Source organism: Hydra vulgaris, chromosome 07 (assembly GCF_038396675.1).
Source record: "Hydra vulgaris chromosome 07, alternate assembly HydraT2T_AEP".
NCBI lineage: Eukaryota > Metazoa > Cnidaria > Hydrozoa > Anthoathecata > Hydridae > Hydra > Hydra vulgaris.
This window is the reverse complement of record NC_088926.1, coordinates 16788687-16815364: the sequence shown is the minus strand read 5'-3', so window position 1 is coordinate 16815364 and position 26678 is coordinate 16788687. Positions and strand designations below refer to the sequence as shown.

The 26678-nt window shown below is 26.0% G+C and overlaps 1 protein-coding gene across 2 annotated transcripts in view; it reads right to left on the bottom strand.

Moving 5' to 3' along the window:
* Positions 1-3081: 3081 nt before the first annotated feature.
* LOC100207829 (putative E3 ubiquitin-protein ligase UBR7) overlaps positions 3082-26678 on the bottom strand; it is a 67514-nt gene continuing 43917 nt past the window's right edge. Inside the window, exons 7-11 of one of the 2 annotated variants that reach the window (XM_065801210.1) lie at positions 20364-20494; positions 14757-14876; positions 8609-8768; positions 3865-3923; positions 3082-3439 (exon numbers count right to left, since the gene is read on the bottom strand). In XM_065801210.1, coding sequence (XP_065657282.1) covers positions 3344-3439; positions 3865-3923; positions 8609-8768; positions 14757-14876; positions 20364-20494 — 566 coding nt within the window. In that variant the 3' untranslated portion in view covers positions 3082-3343. The remainder of the gene's footprint in view (positions 3440-3864; positions 3924-8608; positions 8769-14756; positions 14877-20363; positions 20495-26678) is intronic. The other variant, XM_065801211.1, reaches the window with a different exon arrangement.

Sequence of the window (26678 nt, the reverse complement as noted above, 5' to 3'; positions counted from 1 at the left end):
CCAACTTTTTAGATGTTTGTATAAATGAAAATCTTACATAAAAAATGGCATTTAAAACTTATCAAGTAAAATTTCAAAAAGTATAGGAATATTGTAAGAAGCAAGAAATGTTTTAAATAAACGTACTTTACTACAATTATATCACTCATTTATTCAATGTCACATAAACTATGCAAACATTGTTTGGGGTAGTAAAAATAAAAAAAAACTTGAACCTCTTTATTGTCAGCAGAAGCATCTAGTATCTTTTATTTATAACGGAATATTTTAAGTTTCTTACTTTGTTTACTTACTTTTTATTTTGTAAATATCTTTTACACTTTAACACGAACATTTCTTAACGATACTCAACGACAAGACCGTATGGTCTTCTACGAGTTTTTTTATTTTTTAATAACGATCGAGTTCTTTTATTTTTAATAACAATTTAATAACATTTATCTACGAGTAATAACATTTATCTACGATTTCAAACATTTATCTACGAGTAATAACATTTATCTACGATTTAATAACATTTATTTACGTGTAATAACATTTATCTACGAGTTCTTTTATTTTTAATAACGATTTAATAACATTTATTATAATAAAAAAATTAAAAAAATTTTAAGTTGATTATAAACTATGAATTAAAAGTCTTAGTTTAAACCTCGGACTCCGTAAAACCACAATTAAACACCCGATAAATCTTCGTTACACATCCGATACACCTCTATTATATCTCTAGATTTAGTATAATACAATTTAGTTTTTGTAGAATTATTACTTATATATTTTTAAAGTTCAATTTATTGCCACCTAACACGATATCTTTTCGGTAAGTAAAACCACAAAAAGAATAATGTATTAGATTTCGAAACTGATTAAAATCGTAAGAAGAATAAATATTTTAGATTTTGAAAGTGAATTATATTCTAATTTTTTTTCAACTTTTAACAAAGTTTAGTTGGAAAAAGTTTAAAAAAGATGAAAGATTTTAACAAACATAAAAGTTCTTTTATTGTTGATCTCTTTATATTTTATCATCATCTCATTTCATTATTTGTTCAACAAATATTTGTGCATTTTTGCCATTGAGATTTCGATTGTCATTGAGGAGTTGTCATTAAGATTTCGATTGTCATTGAGGAGTGATTAAATAGGTTTGTATAAACTGCAAACGTTGTAGTTTAAAGTGTATTAGGAATGTCGTTATCCTTGAAGTATTAGGAAGGTCGTTAATTTTTATAGATATTTTTTTATATTTATAATTTTTTTTATTTATGTAATTTTAGGTGCTCCAAAAAGTCCTTACGGTCTCATCACAGATCTAGTTTTTACTAAACTTTATTTATGTTACTTTTATCTATAATAACACACATCGTTTTTCTTTTGAGATTGCATAATTTACTTTAAAAAATATTTTCGTATTTTTTATAAGTAAAATTTCATGATCAACGGTGTCAAACATATTTGACAAGTCACTAAAGATTCCCACTATAAATTTTTTAAAAATGATTTGCTTATCCCATTTATAAGATTAAGGATTACATGCTCTGATTAGTGTCACTTTTGGAAGATGCATTGGTTTTTATTAGTTATTTTATTGGTATTTCGTTATATTATACTCTATTATAGAGTAATATATATTTAAAAATTACTTATTGTATTATATATATTTAAAAATTACTTAACCATCTAGAGATGATTGAAAAATTACTTAACCATCTAGAGATGGTTAAGTAATTTTTCAATGAATATTTTGGACATTGAAATCTAGAATCAAAATTAGCACCAATGTTGGCAAAGTAGCTGTTGATTAGAGATATCACCACCCTTCTCAGTAAAATAAATTGGAACATTGGGAAATAATTGGTGAAAACAAAGTTAATTCTAACAATAAATGCGAAAAAGAATTAAATGATAAGTTTTCATCTAATTCTTTTTCATTAACCGTTATCCTTAAAGGCTGTTAGAATTAACTTTGCTTTTACCAGTTATATCGTTTTGTTCCGTTATAATTTTATGCAAAACATTATTTTATGAATGATCATTTCTAAGGGGGTTTCAAATGATGAAGATTTTTGAGGGGGTTTTAAATGATGAGGACTTTTTGGAGTAATATATATACTAGATAAGTTTTAAAAAATTTCAGCTTAGTATGCTTTTGTTTTGGGTTTTAGTTCTTATTTTTCTTCTATTTAACAAACTATTTATGATTTTTATAACATTTTAATAATTTTTTTTTTATATTTCAAGATTTATGAATCAGAGATTTATAAAAAAAGAAAAACCGTGGCATTAAATTTCCAAGCAGAAAATCTATTAAAACTGGCCAAATAGTTTAAAAGGTAAATTTTCAAGCTCGACATTCAAAATTCGCTCAAACACAGTATCTAGAACAACACTAGAGCGTTGTGCTTGTTTGACAAGGTTCTAACTTAAAAATTTTTATATTCGGTAATATTTATATGATTTTAATCAGTTTCAAAATCTAATACATTATTCTTTTTGTGGTTTTACTTACCCAAAAGATTTCGGTGAATTTATTTTAAATGGATTAAAAATCATTTGTACCATAGTTTTTTATTTTTGTTGTGTTTGCTAAATTCTTCCAAGACTAAAAATTAAAGATAGTATCTTGTAAAACTAGAACGAAGTGTTGCTAACAACAGTTGTTTTTAAGTAAGTTGCTACCTAAATTTAGATAAAAAAAACGTTATGTGAATTTAGGTAATAACAATTTTTTACAAAATGCTTTCAGGTTGTTTTTTTTACGAGAATTATACAAATAAATTTTAAAACTTCCCTTTCTAAAAACAAATGAGCAATTTAAGATTTTTTATTGAAAAAATATATATATATATATATTTGAAAGTAAGTTTCGTAAGTTATTGGGGTTTTAATAGTAATATGTGATTAAACGTGTGAATAATGCATTTTGCAGGGTGAGTGTCAACCCTGAAATAGACTTTTGGAACAAGAGGATAAAAAAAGTCTTACATAAACTATGGCTTTATATAATTATAAATACATTTATACTATGATTTTCATAACAAAGTATAACATTTTAAAGTATAAATAATTAATAAACTGATAAATTATCAAGTATTAAATTTATTCTTTAAGTTATTAATATGCGTAAAAATGTTTTACAATTTTATATTTACGAATGTAAAGAATTCTTTTATTTTATTATAACACGAGAAGCAATAAAACGGCATCGGCAACATCACCACACATTCACGACAACAATAACATGACGCAGCATCAATTTTATCTTTTTCTGGAAAAACTTCAATGTTTAATGCTATTTCATCTCACCGTTTTCATTAAAAGTGCAGTTGAATTTAATAGAAGACTAACGACAAGTGTTCGGTGGGATGTTAGTGACTCTTCTACGTTTGCGTTCATTGAGCTCTTCGAAAAAGCTTTCTACATCTTCCTTTTTGACAATCTTTCAAGATAAATAAATAAAAACATCTTAATAACAACAAAAACAGCTTGACCTTTTTTAGATAAACTAGTCTGTAATTTAGGCAAAGACAGCAACGCAGTGATAAAAGTGGAAAAGTTAAAATATTTTAGGTAAATTTTGATAAATAAAGAAGTAAAAACAAAGTTTGTTGTGTTATTAAATTTTTTGAAGTTAACTTATGCAACCTCGAATTGAGGCGGAATGTCTGTATCTATACTTCATATCACCTCGAAGTGAGGTGGTATGAAGTATAGATACGACAACAGTCTTTGAACATAGTTTTCTAGAATTGAACAAACGTGTTGTTAGCCATACAAATATTTGTAAAAAAGTAGGTCACTCCCCACTTCCACTTTGTCGCTGCAGCACTTGTGTAATTAAAAAATTTATACTTTTCTAAATACCTGATTTGGAGGAAAGCTACGTAAAAAATTTTGCAGACCAGACTTAAGCTCTTGGTAACCTAAAATTACACTAAAGTTTAAGAATCAAATTAGAATCAAAAAAATCACATTAATAGTAGTTTTACATTTTATTTCAGAAACAATACAATAATATTAAAAAAAGGTTGGAATCATTGAAAAAGCAGTTGTGTCTGAAAATGGAGAGAAAATAATAGTTTTTTTTAGAGATAAATATTAAAAAATATAATTTTTTAACATTAAAAAGTTAAAAATTTTTTAACATTAAAAAGTTAAAAATAAGTATAATAATAATATAATATTTAACCTTTAGCATTTTGTTGCAAAACCTTTGTTTTGAATAATGGCATGCATTGAGTCAAAAAGGCGTTGACATTTTTCTGCCGGTATTGTGTACTGTGTTTGTTGAATAGCTATCCATAACTGCTGAGCATTGGATTAACATCAGAAACAGCTTTTTTAACATCTTCTCATAAGATTTCAATGGGGTTTAGGTTGGGTGACTGAGCAGGCCACTCCATAACCTCAACCCTATTGACTCCTTTGCCTCGTGACTAGTGTACTTTGGGTTGTTGTCTTGTTGGAAGGCCCATTTTAGCAGCATATCTTCAACAGCATAGGGCAGCATGATATTATTGAGGAGGTCGACATATATATGTTATGTTATATATATGTCCATGATACCATTAATCTTATAAATAGGGTCAACACCATTATATGAGAAGCAGCCCCATACGATGACTTTGATTCCACTATCTTTCACAGACTTAATGGTATATTTTTCTGGAATTCTGTATTAGCTGTACATCTTACATATTGTCTTGAACCTGTACCTCCATAAAGAACAATGTGCGCCACTTTTTGATGGGCCGAATCAGGTGTTGGTTTGCGAACTGCAAACATTTAGCAGTATGTTTTTTTGTCAACAAAGGAACGTTTCGTGGACTGTATGCATATAAATTGTTCTCTCTTAAGCGCCTATGAACAGTTGTGTCACTCACTTGTAATTTAAGATCATCTTTGACTTGCTTGGCCGATGAAAACGATTTGCTTTTGAGATAACTTACAATTCTTTGGTCTTCTTGTGCCGTAGTTTTACATTTTTTACCTCATTTTCAACTTTTGCTTTATAATTTATAGCATTTGAAATCATCTTTTCTGAACATCCAAGAATATTTTGTATATATGAGTAAGATTTACCCTCTCTATGATGCTTCAAAATAATGTTGCATTCTGCTGGTGTACAATGACAACCTCTGCCCACTTTGAAAGGTTTAGAAAAGACTTTTACCATTGAGCATACACAAATAAATAGAGAATATAAATTTTATAAACTAATTTTAAAATGTATTCCCTTAATTACAATAATCTTATCAAAAATAACTGTATTCTTGGATGTATTGAATTCTGATATGCTCAATTTTTTATCTCATTCTTCACATAAAAAATTAGTTTTTTCTATATTATACAGAAGGAGAGTAATAATGAAAATACTTATAAATTTTTAGTACTGCTATTTTCATGCTCACAGCTGTGTGTATATATATACATATATATATATATACATATATATATATATATATATATATATATATATATATATATATATATATATATATATATATATATATATATATATATATATATATATTTATATATCGCAAAAGTATATATATACATATATTAATATATATGTATTTATATATATATATCGCAAAAGAACTTCGCTATTGACATAAAACTGTCCATTTTATGTTAATAGTAAAAATTTCATAAAAAAAACCATTGAGTTTTCAAGAAGCCAATTTCAATCTTTATTTTTGTATTGTTTTTTTAGAAGTTCAAAAACATAACAAAAACCAAAAAAAACAAAAAAAAAATTTAACAGAACATAAGCATTCCTTAAACGAAAATTTGGAATTCCATTCCAAATTTTCGTTTAATCATCTCATTGATAAAAATCTCTATTATTAGAGTATTTCATAAAATAGTTCTACAAACAAATATATTTACTTAACGAAACAAAACTTAAATCAATTATTTATAGATAAATAAAAAATAAGACAAAAAATTAAAACAATTTAATTTTTCTGTATATCTACCATAATAATTAACATATAAATATTTATATGGTATCTACTGCTGATTAAGAATCTTTTTGAATAACATAACCAATAATAAAACCAACTCCAATTCAACATTATAAGTAAAACATAACATCAACATCAACAAGTCCGTTTGACAAATTCACACAATGTTGAACAATCGTGACAAGAGCAAGTTTCACAAAAAAACACTGTTTCTTTCCTTTGCCCTGTTTTTTTCCTGTCAGAACATACAACACAATCTTCAGACTTTTTGCCATTGAACTTGCAATGAAATGCTGTCATTTGTCAAGTCTTTCCTCTGTATCCAATGATGAAGGGCGTCATTGGATTCAGAGGAAACACTTGACAGTGGAGAAATTTAGGAAATTTCTCATGTCTTACCCTGTAAGACGCAGGAGGGGTAAAGGTTAGAGAAAAAAAGGCCAATAGTTTAGAAAAATTGATGTTGAAAACAAATGAGGGGTTTCTAAACTTTATATATTTATCAAAAAATATTTTAATAAAAGTTTAAGTCGAAATAAAAACTCCTATAAAAATAAAAGGAATTATTTTTAAGAAACTTCCCTCCAAATATTGGGTTATGGGACTAGGGAAATTTCTTTAGGGTACTATTGTTCTTGTACTTTAATCACCGTGATTTTTTACATAAACCATTTAAAAAAATATAGCTCAAAAAAAAAAAGTTATATCTCCATTGATACACACAAAACATGCAAAAAAATCCCAAATAAAAATTCAGACAAATGAAAATTTTTTTTTTTTTTTTTTTTTTTTTTTATAGATTATTCACCTCCCCAAGGCCCGAGGGGGGTCACTACAGTCGAGGAGGATACTCATTTTTTTTTTTTTTTTTTTTTTTTTTTTGTGTCATAATAGTATTTTAAATACAAAAAAATATTTATTTATAAATATTATATTAGTAGTATTTTTTTACAAAAAAAAATTGTATTCTTTTAAAACATTTATATCCTTGAAAAGCTTTTTTCATGGAACTGTAATCAACAACCATATCTAATTATTTCTTACCATGATAGACATTTTGTTCAGATATAACAAAGTTTTTTTTAAGTCTTGTTTAGATTTTTATGCATTGCTTCAAATAGTTTAGATGTAAAACCAACAAAGATCTTCTACTTAACAAGATTCTGCTTGAAATGGAATTGATAAACTTTCATTCAAAATCTTCTTTGTATTTACACCATAAACATTGCATTTACATCATGGATAGTTTCAAGCAAAGCACGAACATCACAAACTTACCTATTTTCTTTTTGTAGGATATATCAAGATTCAAAACAGCATTTAGCAACCAAACAACAGCTAACCTAACATTAATTTACTAAAAATAATAGTGCAAACATTCGTGTAACTTAAAATTATGTAGATTGGAGGTCTGATCAATCTTTCCCTACCTGTAAAAAATTAAAAATTAAAAAAACACTTTTTTAAAACCTTCTCAGGGTTTCAATTCATTCCAGATATTCAATTGGAGAACAAAGTGTCATTTTATATAATGATTTTAAAACTAAGGCATAGCTGGATTCATCATAATAACACCACCATAGTGTTCATCAAAACACCACACCATACTTTGCTTAATATGAGCTTTCTTTTTTAGAAAGTTTTTCAGATTTCGATCAGTAAAGATGAGACCAACAATTTCATCTACATAGTATTCATAAAAAAGTTATTTAAGTAGTGGAATTATATTGATAATTTCTTTGGTCAATTTTATACCTGTTTGTAATATTCCAGATCTTTCAAAAACTTTTCTTCTCTTCTTTATTATTAGAAACAAGTTTTCTTTCTATTGTTTATATTAATACTACCACCGACATCTAAGATACTTAGACCTTAGTTATTTTTTGCTGCAATATTGTTGAATACCAGGACTAGCTATTTGACATCATTCAGAGCAAAATAAACTTTTGACATAAAATTTGGATGTTTTTGCAATTACCCTCTTAATAAAAAAAACTTCATTTAATAAAAACACTACATAATTCAAGACCTGAAACAAAATTATACTCAAAACAACCTTAGATAAAAATGCTTTACCTTAAATAGGATGATGATTTAGGGTTAGATTTCAAACTTTATTGAATATATTTTGGTGCTCAAAATTATAACCATATAAATTTTGTAAAAGATATTTTGAAAAAAAAAACTTGAAAAATGTGGTTATTAATTTTTTTTTCAACATTTTCCATGTCATATCAAACTACTGAAAATAACTTCAACTGAAAACCTCTAAAAAAAACAGTATAATAAAAAGTTTGACGAGATTTTTTACAATATCTATTCAGATATCTATTGATCTAAATGTATTTCTATAATGATTTAAATTTACTTTTTACTATTTTATTAATGTTTATTTATATTATTTATAAATTTAAAAGATACTTTCACACAACTGTGAATTTTTCTGTTTTAAGTTTTTTGAAATTTTATGTTTAAATAAAACTTGTTAAAATAATGTTTAATAAAATTGAATTGCAACAGTTTTTTATGACATATTAATTAGAACTGTATATGTATATTTATAAATACTTATAAATAATAATGATAGTAATAACAAAACACACAATAGTATGAACTTAAGAAAAGAAGAAAAAAACCTCTAGCAAGTTCAACTTGTTGTACTATGGGCATCGAAGAGATTGTATTAGCAGCATCCTTTAAAAGATTATCAGCCTTCTCTTTTCCTTTATTTTCATAGAATGTTATTGTATCTGATTCTTTTATGATGAAAGGAATTGAATTCTTCTCATATAAATCCTAAAAATTTGTGTAGTAAAAATTCATTATTATAAATTGTTATAAATAATTATAAATGCAAAATATGAGTACTTGCAACACCATGAACAGTCACCCTTTGCCTGTCTGATTGTGTAGTTAACAACAAATACTTAATCAATATTTATAAATTATCAACAAATAAAAGAACATCTTATATGCTCAATATATAGAAAAACCTTGTGAAATTAATTATCTTAGATTATGGCTACATCATCACTTGTCAAGTATACTATAACTTTTTACTATAAACTAACCCATCATGGGTACAAACCAACTAAAACCATTTTAGGTTTAATAAACACAACATGTGCTTAAAGAATTTATTTTTTTATCTACTAAACAGTAGTTAAAAACTAATGTTCAGTAGATAAAAAAATAAACTCTTTTCTTGTTAAATTTTCAATTAAAGGATTAAATATCCCATTGCCATCTTTTTTTTTTAAATATAATTTAATTTGCTCTGTCAAACTTTTTTTAAATTTTTACAAAGTGTTTAAAGAATTAGGGAAGATGATTTCTTAGATTTAAGTAATGATGCCATGATTACATATTCCTGATGAAGTAGCCCTGATGATGTAGTTGATCCTGATGATGATGTAATCCTGATGAAGTAGTCTTGTTGACATAATCCTGATGAGCTTTCTCAAAATTTGAGTTAGAAGTTATCTTGATAGTCCTGATGATATAGTCGTGATGATATAGTCGTGATGATACATCATTGGGACTATGTCATCAGGACTACATCATCAGGACTATGCCATCAGGATTATGTCATCAGGACTATGTCATCAGGATTATATCATCAGGATTATGTCATTAGGACTACATCATCAGGATTATGTCATCAAGACTATGTCAGCAGGACTATGTCATCAGTAGTGTTGTTATTGACTTTGACTACATCGACTAAAAGTCGACTAGTCGAAATTAGTCGACTTTGAAAAATTGAATAGTCGATTTAATCGACTATGGGTTTCCTATTATTCCACTAAATGTCGATTTAGTTGGGTAATCATCGTGACATCCTTATTTCTATTTTTTTACTTGATATAGCTTTATTAACCTTTAATTTTGTTATGATGCTGACCAATTAGTAAAGAGATATCTTTATTAGTAGTTTAACTTAAAAAGATAAATTATTTATAAAGATGTGTAAGAATATTATTCATAACTTATTCATATTTTTTAAGTCAGCCAAAATATCTGAACATTGAACCTAATTTGCTGTATCACATAAATTTAACTCTATGCTTACTGTATGTAGCACAACTTCATTAATGTTTCCTTTTTTTTCATTATTGTAACCAGTTGATGCTTTTTAAAACGAAATGTTAAGTAATGTATTATGGTACTCAGTTTGGGATGTGAAAAAGATAAGCTTAATAAATCTGTCACCCCAAAAGAGGTCTGCACTTTGCTATGCCACTGTTTTTTTTAAAATTAAACTGTTTAATAGTTTTTTTAAATTGTTGTGAAAGATGATACAGAGAGAATTTTAAAAATTAACATTTTTTATCTCTGTATCATTTTTACATGAGATAATATATAAGATAAAATAATGTAAGAATACTGCTTATATAATTTCATTGGAATTTAAACAGAGAGAATTTAAAAAATTAACATTTTTAAAATTCTCTTTGTTTAAATTCAAATGAAATTACAAGTAGTATTCTTATATTTAACTAAATTCCATACATTATGTAATGATTAATACACAATATTTCACAATGGACATTATCAACAATTGGTTTAACTCCCTTTAGACATTATTAAAGATTGGTATAGCTTCATTTGGACTAATAATAATAATGATTGGTACACAAATAAATCCCTTCGGAGAATATTTCCGCACGAAGGAATTCTCCTACAAATGCACTTAAAAGCCGTGCGACTAAACTTAAGAGAGACCAAAACGATGAAGAGATTTTATGCTATTCCTTTGACCTAATTTTAAAATAAATTTTATTTACTTTAGTTCTCTTTTTATGGTAGTAACAAAATGTTGAATAATAATTTTTATAAAAGTAAAGTCTGGAATTATTTTGTAAAAACAATGATTCTACAATAACCACGTGTAAATATCAAGATGCATTAACAAACGAAATTTGCAACAATGAGCTAAAGTACAATAAAAATACCAGCTCAATGGCAAATCATTTGTATAGTAACCATTATATTAATATTAAAGAGTCAAAACTTCCAAGTACAACAACTGGTCATCTATCTATCAAAGCTGCATTTGCAAACTCTTACTCATATTGTTCAAGCTCGCAGAAATATAGAGATTTAGAAGAATCTATGTGTAACTTTACTCTTCAAACAGACCAACTGTTGTCGATTGTTGACAACAAGCATTTTATCAAAATGCTAGATTCGTTTGATAGCAAGTACAAATTGCCGACAAAGGTTTTCGTATGAAATAGTGCGGCTTAAACTTGAATCATTTAAAATAAAGGTTATGCATCTTTTAAACAAAGCTGAATTTTGGCATCTAACAACAGATGGATGGACATCACAAGCCTCGCATTCATACATCGACGCCACTATACATTTTGTTGATTAAAATTTTTGTTTGAAATCGATTTGCATTGCATTAAAGCACAGCCCAAAAGTTCATACTAGTCTATATTTAAAGGAGCAAATTGAATTAATTCTAAATGAATGGAAAATAAACGATAAAACACTTTCAACAAGTAGTGACACTGCTGCGAATATCAAACATTGTCTAGAAAATCTAATGAATAAATTGTACATACCTTGTTTTTGTCACATTAAATTTAATTATTAAAGATGTTCTTGTAAAAGAGAATGAGCAATCAACTGAAGAAAATGATTGTGTTTTCATAATTTTAAAGAAATGTAGGAAACTGATTGGCTTATCTAAACATAGTAATAAACTTTCTGCTCAGCTAGTTAGTTGTGTTGAATTAAATAATATGAAAATTGACAATCCAGAAGATAAATGTTCAATTAACAAATTAAAACAAGATGTACCTATCCGGTGGAATTCAACCTTTTTAATGCTGCAATCAGTTTTTAAACTTAGTGACTCAATCAAAGAAGTTTTAAACCAGAGAACAAAGATAATAAAGAACTGTTGTTAAAAAGCTGGGAACTGGAAATCATTGGCAAGCTAATTGATTTATTAGAACCAATACATGATTTTACAAAAAGCAGATCACAATATACCACTTGTTCAATTATATTACCAGCCATTGATAAATTAATTGATTATTTTGCTAACTTTAAAAGTGAATCAAATAATCGTACAATTATGAACCTTGCCATTAAACTCAAAGACAGTTTTAATCAAAGATGTGAAGATTTTCTCAAAATTGAAAAGTTATATGCAGCTACATATTTAGATCCTCAATTTCATACTTTTAAATTTATATCGAACAAAACAGCAAAAATTGCTTGTATTAAAAAAGCTCATTCTTTAGTTGTTCAATTGAGCCATGAATTGCAGCTCACAACGATAAGCCTTCAGTTGTCTAGCCAAGAGTCTAATCAAAGTTGTCTAGCCAAGAGTCTAATCAAAGAATTCCATCAAAAAAAAGAAAAATACTGTTATGAGATGAAGCAGTGTCGTCAAAAGATTTGTTATCAGAGGGCGATGAAATCATTAATTATCTAAATATGAATATAAAAGAAAATTCATGTCCCCTTGCATTTTATAAAAATAATTTATGCCAATTTCCTGTTTTATCAAAGGTAGCGAAGATGCTTTTTTGCATAACTGCTTCATTAACTCCTTCAGAAAAGTTATTTTCAAGTGCTGCCGAGATCATCACAGAACAGCGTAATAGACTTAAACCAGGTTTAGCTGAAAAATGTGTCTTGTTGAGCCAAGACATAAAATGCTAATCTTTGTTTTTTTTCTTCTTTACTTTGTAATTGTAATTTCCATTTTATTTTGTTTGTTAACTCGATTTTAATTCATCTAGTAAATTAGAAGAATTAAAATCAAACAAAAAAATGCTCTTGTTATAACACCATGCATTGTTATAACAGTATTAAATATCACCTAGTTTTTTTGTTTACTCTCTTAAAGTTCTATTTGTTTCATACCATCTAAAAAGTAAATTGTCAAGCAACATTAAAGTATATGATTATAATAAAATTTTTTGTTCAAATATTTCAACTAAACCGACTTTTAGTCGCCTTACAAAAATCGATTAAGTCGACAGTCGAATAATTTCAAAGTCGTAACAACACTAGTCATCAGTACTATGTTATCAGGACTATGTCATCAGGATTATGTCATCAGGACTACGTCATTAGGACTACGTGATGATATCTTTCTGATGAGCCTTTTCAAAATTTGAGTTAAAAAACAAAATCTCATTAGAGTTCTTAGATACCAGGGCAAGCTAGTTATGTAAAATACCTGTTAGTAAATGCTGTAGTCTGGTACAATTGCATATAAACTTGGTATTGTGAATGCTTCAAAAACCAGCAACATTGCATTTTACAAGAATATTAATAGATCTTTACACATTTAATTTATTGTATACATTATTTTCTTTCATTACTTGGTGCAGTTAAGGCAATTTTAAAATATTATAGAGTCTGTATGATATTTTGTTGACTACCACATATTTCTGTTAAATGAGATCATGAAAATAATGTTAAAGAAAATATGAAAAGACAAAAAAAAATTTAAATAATAAATTTTAAGGTAACATAAAATATAAATGTTTGTAGCAAAAAAACCCAGATCGAAGATTCTTTTTTTAAAAAAAAATCTTCTTAAAATCATGATTGCTTGTTCCAATTTGATAAAGATTTTAAATAAATATGCTTTTTATGTGAAAAAAATATTATAGTTTAATAATATGAACTGTTATGATTGTTTATTGGCAACTTTTCTTAATTATATGCTCTTTCTTGGTCGGAATACTAGTATTTTTTGTGAAAATTGATAGAAATATTGTATTTTGACAACTATATATAGTTAATATATGTCAGAATCAATTAAAACTAGGATCTATAGTGAGTTAAGGCACCTTTTCAAAAGATTTTAACTAAATTCATGTTAATGCTGTTGAGCGAAAGTGATCTAAATCTAAAACTCCCAACAACACATAAAAGTCAAAGATTATAAAGACTTGTTTGTGTGCACATTAATATTTATATAACGACATGTTTTAATTGTGTAAAAAAGTGTATTAATCAACAGTCCAGTTAAATCTAATGTTTTTCTTTGTAATTTTTAAGGTTTTTTTAAATCAGCCATCAATTGATTCTTAAAGTCTTTGGCATGAGTCAATAAAATATTTTTAATTGAAATTAAACTAAAATATATGTTTTGCCTCTTTTGGTTAAATCAAATTCTCGTAATCTCTTACTTTTAGCAACAAAAATGAAAGTCCGTAGATTGTTACAATGATGTTACAGGTTTTGCATTTAGCAGTTTTGCTTACTTTTCACTTTAAGAAATAAAAGTCTTAAACAAGAGTACTGCATGTAAATTCTGAAAAAGTCATGTTAAAATTGGCTTTTAAAATTGCTTTGAAATAAAATAAAGCTTCAAAGTGTACGCGAGTTTATCAGCATTATAAAAAGTAAATTTTGTAGAAAAAATTGGGTAACCAAATACCCAAATGAAATAGATCCAGGTCCAGATTTAAAAATTAGGATACAAGTACCCGGGTATTCGGATATGGATCTTGGATATGGATCTTGGATATGGATCTTGGATCTGACTATGCCCTAACAGTGGTAACAGTGGTAAAATAAAGTTTGGATAAGAAAATTTGTTCCAATAAATATTTTTTGTGAGCAATTCAAAAAAAAAACTATAAGAAAATTTTTTTTTGTGCATTAGTAAAATTGCCAATTAATATAATTAAAAAAAAAATCAATTAGCAGATAATTAAAAAAACAATAAAAAGTTAATTAAATAAAACAAAAGAAAATAAAAGTGACAATTAATTTGCCATATTTAAATTAAACAATACTAACCAAACACATAGCACAATTACATAAACTGCTCCTCCATCCATCATTCCAATAAAAAGATACATTTTTATATAAGTTACTAAGGTTACCAAATTGATGTTTCAGTTTTTCTAGTCTGCACATCTAAAAAATAATATTAAATATTTATAAGCTAGATAACATTTATGAATTGATAACAAATATGACCACTAGCATTATACAAACAAAACAAAAATAAAACAAAAATTATAACAAGGCTGGTGTCAATACTCAATATGTTAATTCAAGTTATAGAAACTAAAATATATAAATAAACCATAAATATGCAATAAAAAAACGACATAAAAAAAAAACAACCATTTAAGATGTTTTTGTTTATATAGGTTTATATATTTTGTTTATGTAGTTATACTAAAATTTAATGACACCATATACATCATTTTCTCATCATTATCTCATCTGCTTTTATTATTATATCTCCCAGGTCTACATAACTGGACCGCTCAATTGGTTACCTATATGCAATCATTGTGTCACATAAACAGTTAAAAATATTTATAAACATATTGGAATTCATAAAAATAGTTTAGTAAATTGGTAAAAGTTTCAAAATCTATATAAAAGCTAACGTAAAGCTGGCAAAACTAGATGATGGAAATTACAGTTTGGTCTTTTGAAACTTGTGTTCTATTGCAAATAGATGATAGTAAAGTATGATAGTATAGATAGATAGATAGTATAGATGATAGTAATATATTTTATCTATTTCTATTCTATGGAATATCAAATCAGCCATAATACATTGTTTACATTATTTAGTGCAAAAAGGTGCATTACCATTTAGGTCACCAACTTTTAGAACACCAAACAAGAGAGGGTTTACCAATTTCAGTCATTAAAAGCTTTTAGCACATATACTCATAAGACCTGACACATGTTTAAAAAAATATACAACAAAGTTTTATTTTGTATTTCTAATATAAATTCTTGTATTATGGACTATTATTTAGTCTGGATATACAAAATTTTGAAATTCACCATCAATAACTGATACTTCCTTAAAGACTTCCTTAAAGAAAGTTTTTATTTTTAATCTCACAAAATAATTAAAGTATCATATAAAACTTTGATAATGTAAACAATGCTGTGAAACATATCTTATGAAACTAAATCTCCATAAGTACATATATATTATATGCATATACGTAAAATATAAATCACATAGTAGCAAAAGCTAATAGTTGAACTTTAAAAACAAACATTTAAATCAAAAAACAATAATATATGGAAAAATCTATATACCACATATATAGATTTTTCCATATATTATTGTTTTTTGATTATGCAACTAGAGTTTACTATGCCTGAATGGAGACAAATCCTTAAAGGTGGCATTACTAAAATTGAACAAGTTCAACAAAGAGCTACAAAAGTTAAAAGAAGAGTGAGTAACTTCACCTAAAAAGGTCACTTGTAATATGAATATGATAACTTGTTTTGACCTAAAAATGCTAGAAATAAGAAGAAATTAGAGAATTCACAAATAAGAAGAAACCAGAAAAATCACAAATAAGAAGAAATCAGAGATCACAAAAAAAAAATCAGAAAGATCACAAATAAGTAGAAATCAGAGAGATCTCAAATATGAAATCAGAAAGATCACGAATAAGAAGAAATAAGAGATTTACAAAAAAGAAGAAATCAGAGAGGTTACAAAAAAGAATTACAAAAAAGAAGAAATCAGAGAGATCACAAACAAGCAGAAATCAGTGAGATCAGACAAATAAGAAGAAATCATAGAGATCACAAATAAGAAGTCACAGAGATTACAAATAAGAAATCATATAAATCACAAATAAGAAGAAATCACAAATTTAACAAAAATATTTAGAAAATCACATAGAGATAGTGAAAAGAACTTACCTCTAACAATCAATATTAGAGTAAATTTAGTGAGAGAAATTTTGTGAGATAAAAATTCAGATATTCAACATTTTTGAAAACAGAAAATAGTAAAGCAGTGGAATCAACTTCCCAATGATTTTAAAATAGAAAAAAATGGTCTGTGCATTTAAGATGTTACTTTAGTGGCTAGGCATGGCTGTCATACTTAACAATCTGCTGCTGTTAGGCTGAAAAGCTATATTGTATAAACTTATATTAAGAAATACTGAGAATCATTTTTGCATATTACTATTAATATTTAAAGTGTCTGATAAAATTTTGACAATATAAAAACATTTTGTTATGACTGACATATCTGATAAAATTTGACAATAAAGTTGTAACATTTGTTATGATTGACAAAGACTGCAAAAATATAAAGCATCTCTTTAAGCAAATACAAAAACACAAAAAAATACTTAAGTAATTCATTGCAGTTCTAAATGTTCAGCGAAACTAACATTTTTATTGACACTGGATTGATGACTGTCTTTGTATAAAAAAATATACAAATTAAAAATTATAGAATGTATAAAATTTTGTGATGACCAATTACTCTTAAGAGGGCATGACAAAACAACTGACTCAAGAAATTAAGGAGTGTTTTTAAATTTTCTCAATTTCAGAAAAAAAAAGTAATTCTTTAATCATAATGTGGGCAAAACTTCATTAAAAGTTGTAGACCTCCCCTTCTCCCCTAAACAGGTCATCAAAATAATAAATTGCAATTAAAATCTACATTAAATATTATTTGCTATTAAAATAAATGATTAAAATCATGTAAAAGGAATTGAAATTATGAGAAAAATTGGTGGCAAATAATATTTTATTAATATTTTTGGATATTCTTCAAGTGTATATTTTAACTTCATAATTAAGATATCAAAAGATCAAAATATTTAAGATATCATAAGATTAAAATATTTTTTAAAAAATCTTTAAAATTTGATTTTACATAAAAATAAACTTTTTATCATACCTTCTAAAATAGAAAAAAATTTTTTACTGCACTCTCATGCACATGTCTGGTCAAATGTCACTAAAATCTTTAAATAATCAGAATATATGGTTCAGAAAAAGCAGTTTGTTATTGTTATTGACAAGTTAAATGAATTCAGCCTAAATTATCCAATGTTATTTTTTGATGTGAAACAGAACATCCCTGATACTGTTTTAAGCTCTTGATGGTGTAGAGTTATGTAGGAAATAAAGACTGTGGCCTGACAAAATCAAATGAAACTATTTTTTTTTTTACTACTAAATCTAAATGAGAGAAATTTTGATAATAGGTTAAAATCTATTTATTGTTTCTAAGAGAACAAAAAGAAAAAGTAATTAATAAAAGTAAACTTTGCTATTCAGACAATTAAAGTTTTGCTTTAACTACAAAAACACAACGCAAGGTCAGTTTTGACACGACGCAAGGTTTTGACACGACGCAAAGTCAGTTTTGACATGAGTTACTGTTTTGAGTACCCAAACCAGTAACTCATGTCAAAACTGACCTGAATATGTCACTGTAAAGCTGAAAAATTAGCAGATGGGTGCAATATATTACCAAAAAAATTTCTCTCAAAAAGTGTATCAAGTTGGTTCTCAAAAAAAGCGTAATTTTATATAAAGTTTTAAAAATTTAAAGCTTTTAAATCAAAGTCCATTTTTTGAAATTTATTGTGGAAAAACTAACTTGTTATAACAAAAATTAAAAAAGGCACTTTTTAAGATGCTTTTTTTATTCTTAAGAAAGTTAAAAAGATTGTTATTTATGAAACCTCTATAAAATTTTATTTTCTAGAGGTTATTATAGAATATTATAAAATTGTTGGGCCTCAAAACAAATTATTACACTTCTTTTGAGGCTCAACATAATATCTTTTAAGAGAAAAATATTTTCTGTAAAATACGACACCTACCATGTTGTCGGGTGTCCTGGTGCTAGAACTTTTTTTTATATCTAGCTCAAACAACAATTTATAAATAATCAGGTCACAAAAGGTCATCATTTGTGACCATAGAAGAAAAAATATTTTCAGTCGTAACCCTAATGTTCAGTCTTCATCTATTGTCTACAAAAGAAGAAAGAAGTTTTAGAGCAGCAAGTTTGTTTGTTGAAAAGTTACAAACTAGTTTAATAGACAGCATGAACAATAAGAAATCAAAAGCGAGTGGTCAAATCGACCGGCCAACACAAATAATTGACAATCAATAATTTTTTTGGATGGTCAAAAATTTTATTTTTTTCTTTGTTTAAATTTTTATCTTAGTAATAATTCTTCATGACTGAATTTTATAAATGCAAAAATAAAAATTAAAGAATTTGTGTTAATTTAATAACAATAACTTTAAATAAACTTTTTTTAAAGTGCAAATGAGCAATCGATAATTTTAATTTATTTAAAAATAATTCATTTCATTGCAATGACTTTGCAAATGGTGGAAAAAGCTACTATATAAATAAATTAAAAGATTGAATAAAAAAAAAAAGTGATGTTGAGATAATGTTCTTAATTACACACTAATTTTTAATAATAATAAAATAAGAACTCTAATCTCTGAAGTTAAAGAATTAAAACTAGTGCACATTGTATCTCATGCTCAATAAAATCATTTCAAAAACAGCTAATGTAATTTAGTTAATAATAATGTTATTACCTCTTGTTGGCAGACACTATTTAAACTAAATAATTAAATACTTATAAGATGATTGTTTTAAAAAACACTACTGTAAAAAATACTGTTAACAAGATTTTTACAAAGTACTTAAAACAAGATTTTTGCTAAGTATGATATTATTTTTAATAATCCTATTATAAAAATAAAGGTGCAAATGCGCAATCAGTAATTTTAAATTTATTTATAAATCAAATTGCCATTTGCGGCAAAACTTATAAGAAAATTTAAAGTAAAATAAAACAAATTGAGTAAATGCAGTTGAAAGAAAAAATGTTTTTAGTTAAATAAAGAAATTATTATATATTACAATATTATTAAAATGTTAAATATTTTAATTAAATTAATAATAAAGCAAAAACTTCAATCGTTTATGAAAAAAAACAATTAAAGTCATAAACAATAATATCATAAACAATAAAACTATTTATACGCTTTTTCAAAATTTAAATGATTTTATGAAACTTTAGAATATTAATTTTCCAAATAACATCCTGATTATTTGTCAAACTTGTTTTTCAAAATTCTAACTTTTTTTTCAACCAGTCAACCATGACCAGCAGGATTTGATTTTGGGAGATCAAAATAGCAGATTTGTCATTTCGGGCGGTCATTGACCATTGACTGGCCGTTATTTTTCATGCTAAATAGATATAATATTCATAACTTTTTTTTTTTAATTCAGAAAAAGATATTAAAAGTAGCAACGTACGTTTTGTAAATTGTAAAAGTTCAGTTTTAAAAATTATTCTAAAATTTTTGTTACTAAAATAAATTCACTCATTTAAAACAATTTTTCAAAAAACTGCTTAATATTATAAATATTTTTACTTTTTACTTTATTTTTAAAACTTTTTTTCAAGTCAAAAAAAAAATTAAATTTTTTTTTAATTTCTCAATTTTAAAAACTTCTTAAACTTCTAATTTTTTAATAAAATGCAAAAATAAATTAAAAAGACTAAATCATAAAAAAAAAAAATTTTAATTTCAAAGTTTAAATCTTAATAGTTTTTTTACCTCTTCATTTTTTTTAATTTTATTTTGCTTTTCTTCATTTGTCAAAATGTCTGATGGAGAAAAATGACTGTCTGTAATTTTTGATTCCTTTTCTTTATCAACAGATACAACATCTATATCTGGTGTATTAACTAAATGTTAAAAAATATTATAAACAATACACATTACATCAAATAAAAACTTAGTTCAGGTGCAAAAAAGGTATTGAATCAGTATTTAATTCAACTTAAATCAATTTAAAAAATTGCAAATAAGAAAACTAGTTTCCAAGCTTCCTTTAAACTTAAGTGAACTAGTTTCCAAGCTTCCTTTGAACTTATGTTAGTTTGATAAGTTTATTAAAACATTTTTTACTTGAAAACTGAAAACATATATACATCAAAATAAAATAATGCAAAATATTTTAAAAACCAAAACTAATTACTACTACTACAAGTCATTAAATGATACAAAAAGATCAGTTAAAGAAAAGAGAAAAAAATGAAAAAAGAGCAACAGGTCTCATTTTTATTGAATTAAAAACAAAAAAATATTATCATTCAAAAAAAACAAAAAAAAAACTCCAAGGCATTTCTTACAATTTCTGTGTATTTTTGTGTGTTGTTGCAATAGTTTGAAAAAAATACATTGATTTTCAAAACGTTATAATCCAGCTAGAAATATTTGATGACAGCTATTTCTTATTGAAAATATATTAAACGAGAGTTATAGGTAACCCTCAGAATAAATAAAAAATGAGGTCGGCATTAAATTGCCACCCTCAAACTGTTAGAGGTCAGCATCAGGTTGGCAAAATAATTTTGAAAAAGAGGAGTCACCATAAAGCATAGAAACAAGGACAGCGATTTTTTGCCGACCTCAAATACTTTAAGGTCAGCTGTTAGGTTCTGATTCTGAGGGTTGGTTATAGGGTATAACTTTTTACTTGAATTACTCACAAGCAACTTACGTTCATAAAACTAACTACATGAGCTTGACCAATTTGCAACTTCCATGCCTGACCATACATGAAGTGCATTTAAATGATTGCTGTGAAATTATGAAACATAGTGCAATCCTGTAACTTAAAGAAAATACTGCTTAAAGTTATATTTTAAAACTTTTCCAAGGAAATAAAGTTTATTTATTTAGTAAAAAAATGCAAAGTTTAGTACTAAAATTTGCATTTTTCTGTTCCGTACGTGATTCTGTTTTAAACTGAATTTATTCTTTGATAACATTACTAATGTAAACCATTTTTCGCTTACAAATTACTTACATAAATTAAAACTAAATTAAAGTAAATCGGAGATTGCTAATTTTATTATTATGAAAATAATGCTGAAAAATTATTAACAACTAAAATAAAAAAAGAGTCCTAAAAATGACAGACCTTTTGAACTTAAATTAACAGTGAAATAATATTATGAAAAAAAAAAAAAAGTACAAGCTCTTGTTCATGAAATACTTAAAACTATAATACTAATAATACTAATAAATATTCCATAAATTTTCAAACAATAAAAACAATTAAAAAAATACTCTCAATCAATTTAAATGTATCAAAACCATAATTATATAAATTCACTGAAAAAAGTTAACCTTAAAGTACACTAATATGCTTTCAAGTGATTGCTAGTACAAAATACTGAAATTTCATAATATTTGGATAACATATAAGATTTTAAGAATGATTATTTTATTTAAATCAATTTAAATTTTTTAATTTATGCAAAAAGAATAATGAAAAAGTTATATTAATTAAACATATTTTATTTATAAAAATTCCAAAAAAAAAATTGCATTAAAAATTGCAAAAATCAAGCGATTTCTAATTTTTGCCCTAGTCAAGCCTGCAATTGAAAAAATGCACTTTCTTATTATAGATGTTGATTTTATTGTAAGAAGTGCATTAAATAATATATTAAAATTATTTTTCCTTGCAATTTATTTGTACTACTTCCTTCACCTTGCTTTGGTCTGTACTGCTAATGTTTCAACAAGATATATGAATCCTTTTGAAAATTCTACTTTCATAACAATGGCAGCAGCTTTTAAAGTATAATCAAAATTTTTAGTGCAATGTGGAATTTTCCTTGTCTCTAAGAAGATTTATCTATTTATGCCATAAGATCTTGACATTCATCTGTTTGTTTTTTTAAATCTGTTTTAATAAATTTGTATTTATATTTGTTTGTAACTTAGCTTTCAAATATAAATTTATAAATACCTTCAGCAGTCAAAAGAGTTACTGAATTTTTACTTAACTTCATTTTTTTACAGTTTCTAGCAATTGAATATTTGACATTTAATAACTCTTTTAAAATTGTTATATTCTCATCTAAAATGTTTTGTTGCCCTAATTCTCTTACAGTTGAATCTACAGAATCCTTTATTTTCAAGAACCATGTAAACATTGTTGTCTATGAATTCTACCAAGTTTTAATATCTACAATCAAATGCCTTACTCTCTTGCTCATTAACAAATTCTTGTAAAATGTTGTTTTTCACTGAACTGGTTTTTATCATTCTTATAATTTTTCTGAGATGTGTATAACTTCTTGAAAAACTTTATAAGATCTATAACTTCCATGTTTTCTTCTAGTTTGAAGATTTTGTTAGCATCTTCAAAATTTTTTGTATAAAAGTTGTTATTATTGTTTTCGATAAATTCATCTCTTATACTTTCTCTAACATCATCATGGTTTGTTATTTTTTTGACTTCTTCACAAAATTTTGGTAATTGCTTTATATGCAGTACATCAGTTATTGCTAAATGCAAACCATAGTTATAACAAAGTTGAGATATGATGCCTAATATCTTTTTATACTTGACCATAAATAGCAACTCCATCATCTGTTGATATCTTGATATGAATTCCAAAATCTTGCAATTTATTTTCAATATATAGTTTTCTCTGTTCTGAGTTACTTGAACTTTTTAAGTGAACTAACTTTAATTAATAAGTGACAAGGGTTGCAATTTGACCAGGGCCAGATTTGATAAAAAAGCTAGGGCCGGGTTTGAGACTCGGTTTGAGACTGGGGCTGCATAAACATTTCTACATTCAAAAATACATATTTTTTATTTGAAATTTATATTTTATTTTATATATATGTATGCATATTTATATATAAATATCGTTAATTTGGTTCCTTAAATAAAGCTCGTTCATACCATGTGTAATGTACTCTCTCCAAGTTTTCTTACTTCTACCTCTATCATTCTCTCCTGAAGTTGCCAACTTTCTACATGCTAATACCCAAACCACTTTAATCTTTTCTAACAAATGTTGTTTGATACGACTTTTTTCTAACCTCTGTCTAAAAAGTTGCTCTGACCTCTCCAACTATCCTACGATTAGTGTTCTCTCTAGTATTATTTCCTTCATATAAAAGTTTTAGGATTACTAAATAATTTCTATCTAACCACAGTATTAAAGTCCCTCTTGACGGCCTACTCTTCTTCACACTCATCTTCATTTCCAGTAACTTTAGGAGTATGACAAGGTTCTACCTTTGCTCTTGTATTGTTTCTTATCTATAATAACAATCTTTCTGACAATTTTACATCTAAAGTGACTCTATTTGCTGACAACTCAACTTTATATTTTTGTCTTGACACAAAGTCATCACTTTTTGATTGCTAAGAACAAGCAGCCGATCTATAATCAGATCTCTCTTCTGTAACAGCTTGGGGCATGCAGTGGCTAAGTGGGTTTTAATTCCATCAAAACTTATTTACTACAAACAACTATCACAATATTCCTATAATGACAAATAACAACCCTCTCACTTTAAGACAAAGTTCAAAAGTACATTGTAAATGTAGATAGACCTGCTTTATCTGCCAAGCTTAAACCACTCTCCTATCATTGTAAGGTTACATCTCTTTTTTTTTCCTACAAATACTATGACGGTTGTTGCTCAAATGAGCTATCATCTCTAGTTCGATCAATCAAAACTCATTCTCACTTGGATTATCATTTAGCAAAGTCACATCCTTTCACTATCACTCCATGCTATAAAAATATTTCTCATTTAGTTTATTTCCTCGCACATTAATAAAACTTCAAAAACCATCTTTGTGTTTTACTGATCATATAACCTACAACTTTTTAAGTCTTCATTAAACCATTTCCTTTCTCTTTAACCCTATCCTTTGTTTTCTATTAACTCATAATTTAATAGTGGCAGCTTGCAACCTTGTTGGAAGTGAGAAAAAGTAAAAATGGTTTCTTCAGATTACTTTGACATTGCTACAAATTTTTAAATGTAAGAAATTAAAAAAAAAAATTTAATAAATATATTTGTATAAGTTTTTTATGTAAAAAAATAAAAAGTCATTAATACTTATATTTAAATATAAAATATTTGGTTGTTTTCACTACCCTTATGAAAATAGTCTGCACTTTTGTCAGATTATTCAAATTATGCATTTAAACCCAATAGTTTATTCCTTGATGAATGGTTAATTTACTGAACTTTTTAAAAAAAATTTTAGGACCCTATTTAAAACTTTTTTGTTTGTTTTTAAATACATTTTTTCAAACAAAGCAATCGTTAAGCATCATTATTTATAGTAATTCGTTAATCATTATTTATAGTAATTCATATTAACATAGGAAATTCGGCAATATAAAAGAAGCAATTTCAGACATGCATCAAATGTAGTAAATATATCTATAAAAGAAACCATGTTATCTTTTTATTTAATTTATTCTGTCATAACAAAATTTATCAATCAAATAATATATTTTACAAATAAATAGCAATTTATTTTCTTATTTTCCTATTAAGTACTGAGAAAAAACGTCAAGTATAGCAAAAATATTTTTAAAAGCGAAAAGACGTCAAAATGAATAAACATAAGAAAAAAAAATTATCAAAATTTCTCATAGTTCAAGCGTACATAGCAAATTAGTTTCATAATTATGCGAACTTATAAAAATCATGATTAAATTGAATATCATTTCCGTTGTTTTTAAATTTTTATAAAAGATAATATGTTTTTTTCGTCAACTTGTAAGGATACAAAAGTTGTTAAAAATTTTTTTTTTTCAATTTTCTTTTTTATTAATAAGTTTTCTAGTTTATTTAATTAAAACTTGATACTTCGCTACAATTTTGGTTCCTTTTTTTTAGGAATTTTTTCAGTAGTTAAGCTTTTTGTTGCGAATTATTGAAACGCTTTATAAAAAAGATACGAACTGCATTGGTCAGTGTGTCTAAAAAAATTACTTTAAATGTGGAATAACAAGGCGTGCAACCACACATTTCCCGGGAAGGCTTGAAATAATAATTATTACTTAAATGTAATAAGTGACTTATTAAACTTGTTTGCTTATGAAAAATTAAAAACAAACTGCATTAAAAACATATATTATAGTTTACAATAACAATAAACAAATATGACAACAAATAAATTATATAGCAAGCTAAATGATACTAAGTGTTATGTGTTAATAATTGAAAAAAAAAATTATTGCTGTTATTTTACATTATATAGAATCCTTTCATTTAAAATAAATTTTCTGAGCCAAACATCATTATATTTTATTTATACCAAATTAAATAAAAGAAAATGTTAATATATATTCACCATTTTGTGTTGTTTGCAAATACTTTGTTTGATTTTTGATTATTCAAAAATATCTGGATATATTGTGTATTCAAAATCCGCCTAATAATTCAGATAATCAGATATTTTGATATCCAGATTGCAAACCCTAGTAGCAATTATATTTAAAAACCTGTAATAAATGAAACTTTATTGCAGGTTTTTATTTTTACAAGATAACAATGATACACACAATACAAAGAAAGAATGCACTTCTGACTTTTAGTAGTAGAAAAAGGCAGGTCCTGGCTCATTTTTTTTTCAACCATATCCTTAACCATAATCTCATATCATATTTAGCTATAAACATATCCATACTCTCATAAGTCATTTAAACCAGTCGTAGTATGAAATTTGGTTTCTAGCTCATAAAAATTCTTTGATTTTACATGGATCCGAAGGATCTAAAAAATCAAAAGATTTTTCCGTAGATCCAAAGGACCTTAAAAAAAGTGCATTTTCAAAAAAAGTGTCTGAACCAAAATATAAAGATAATGGTAGTATAACAACCATAATATATTAATATATTATGGTTACAAACTATAAACTCTAAGCTAAAAAATTTTTTTTGTAATTTTGTAATTTTAAACCAATTTTTAGGTCTTTCAGACCCATGTAAATTTGAAGAATTTTTCAAGCTATAATTTCATAACTGAAATCTAGCTACGCATAATAGTAAATTACTCCTATTAAATCAGACTTATCAATTCTTTATT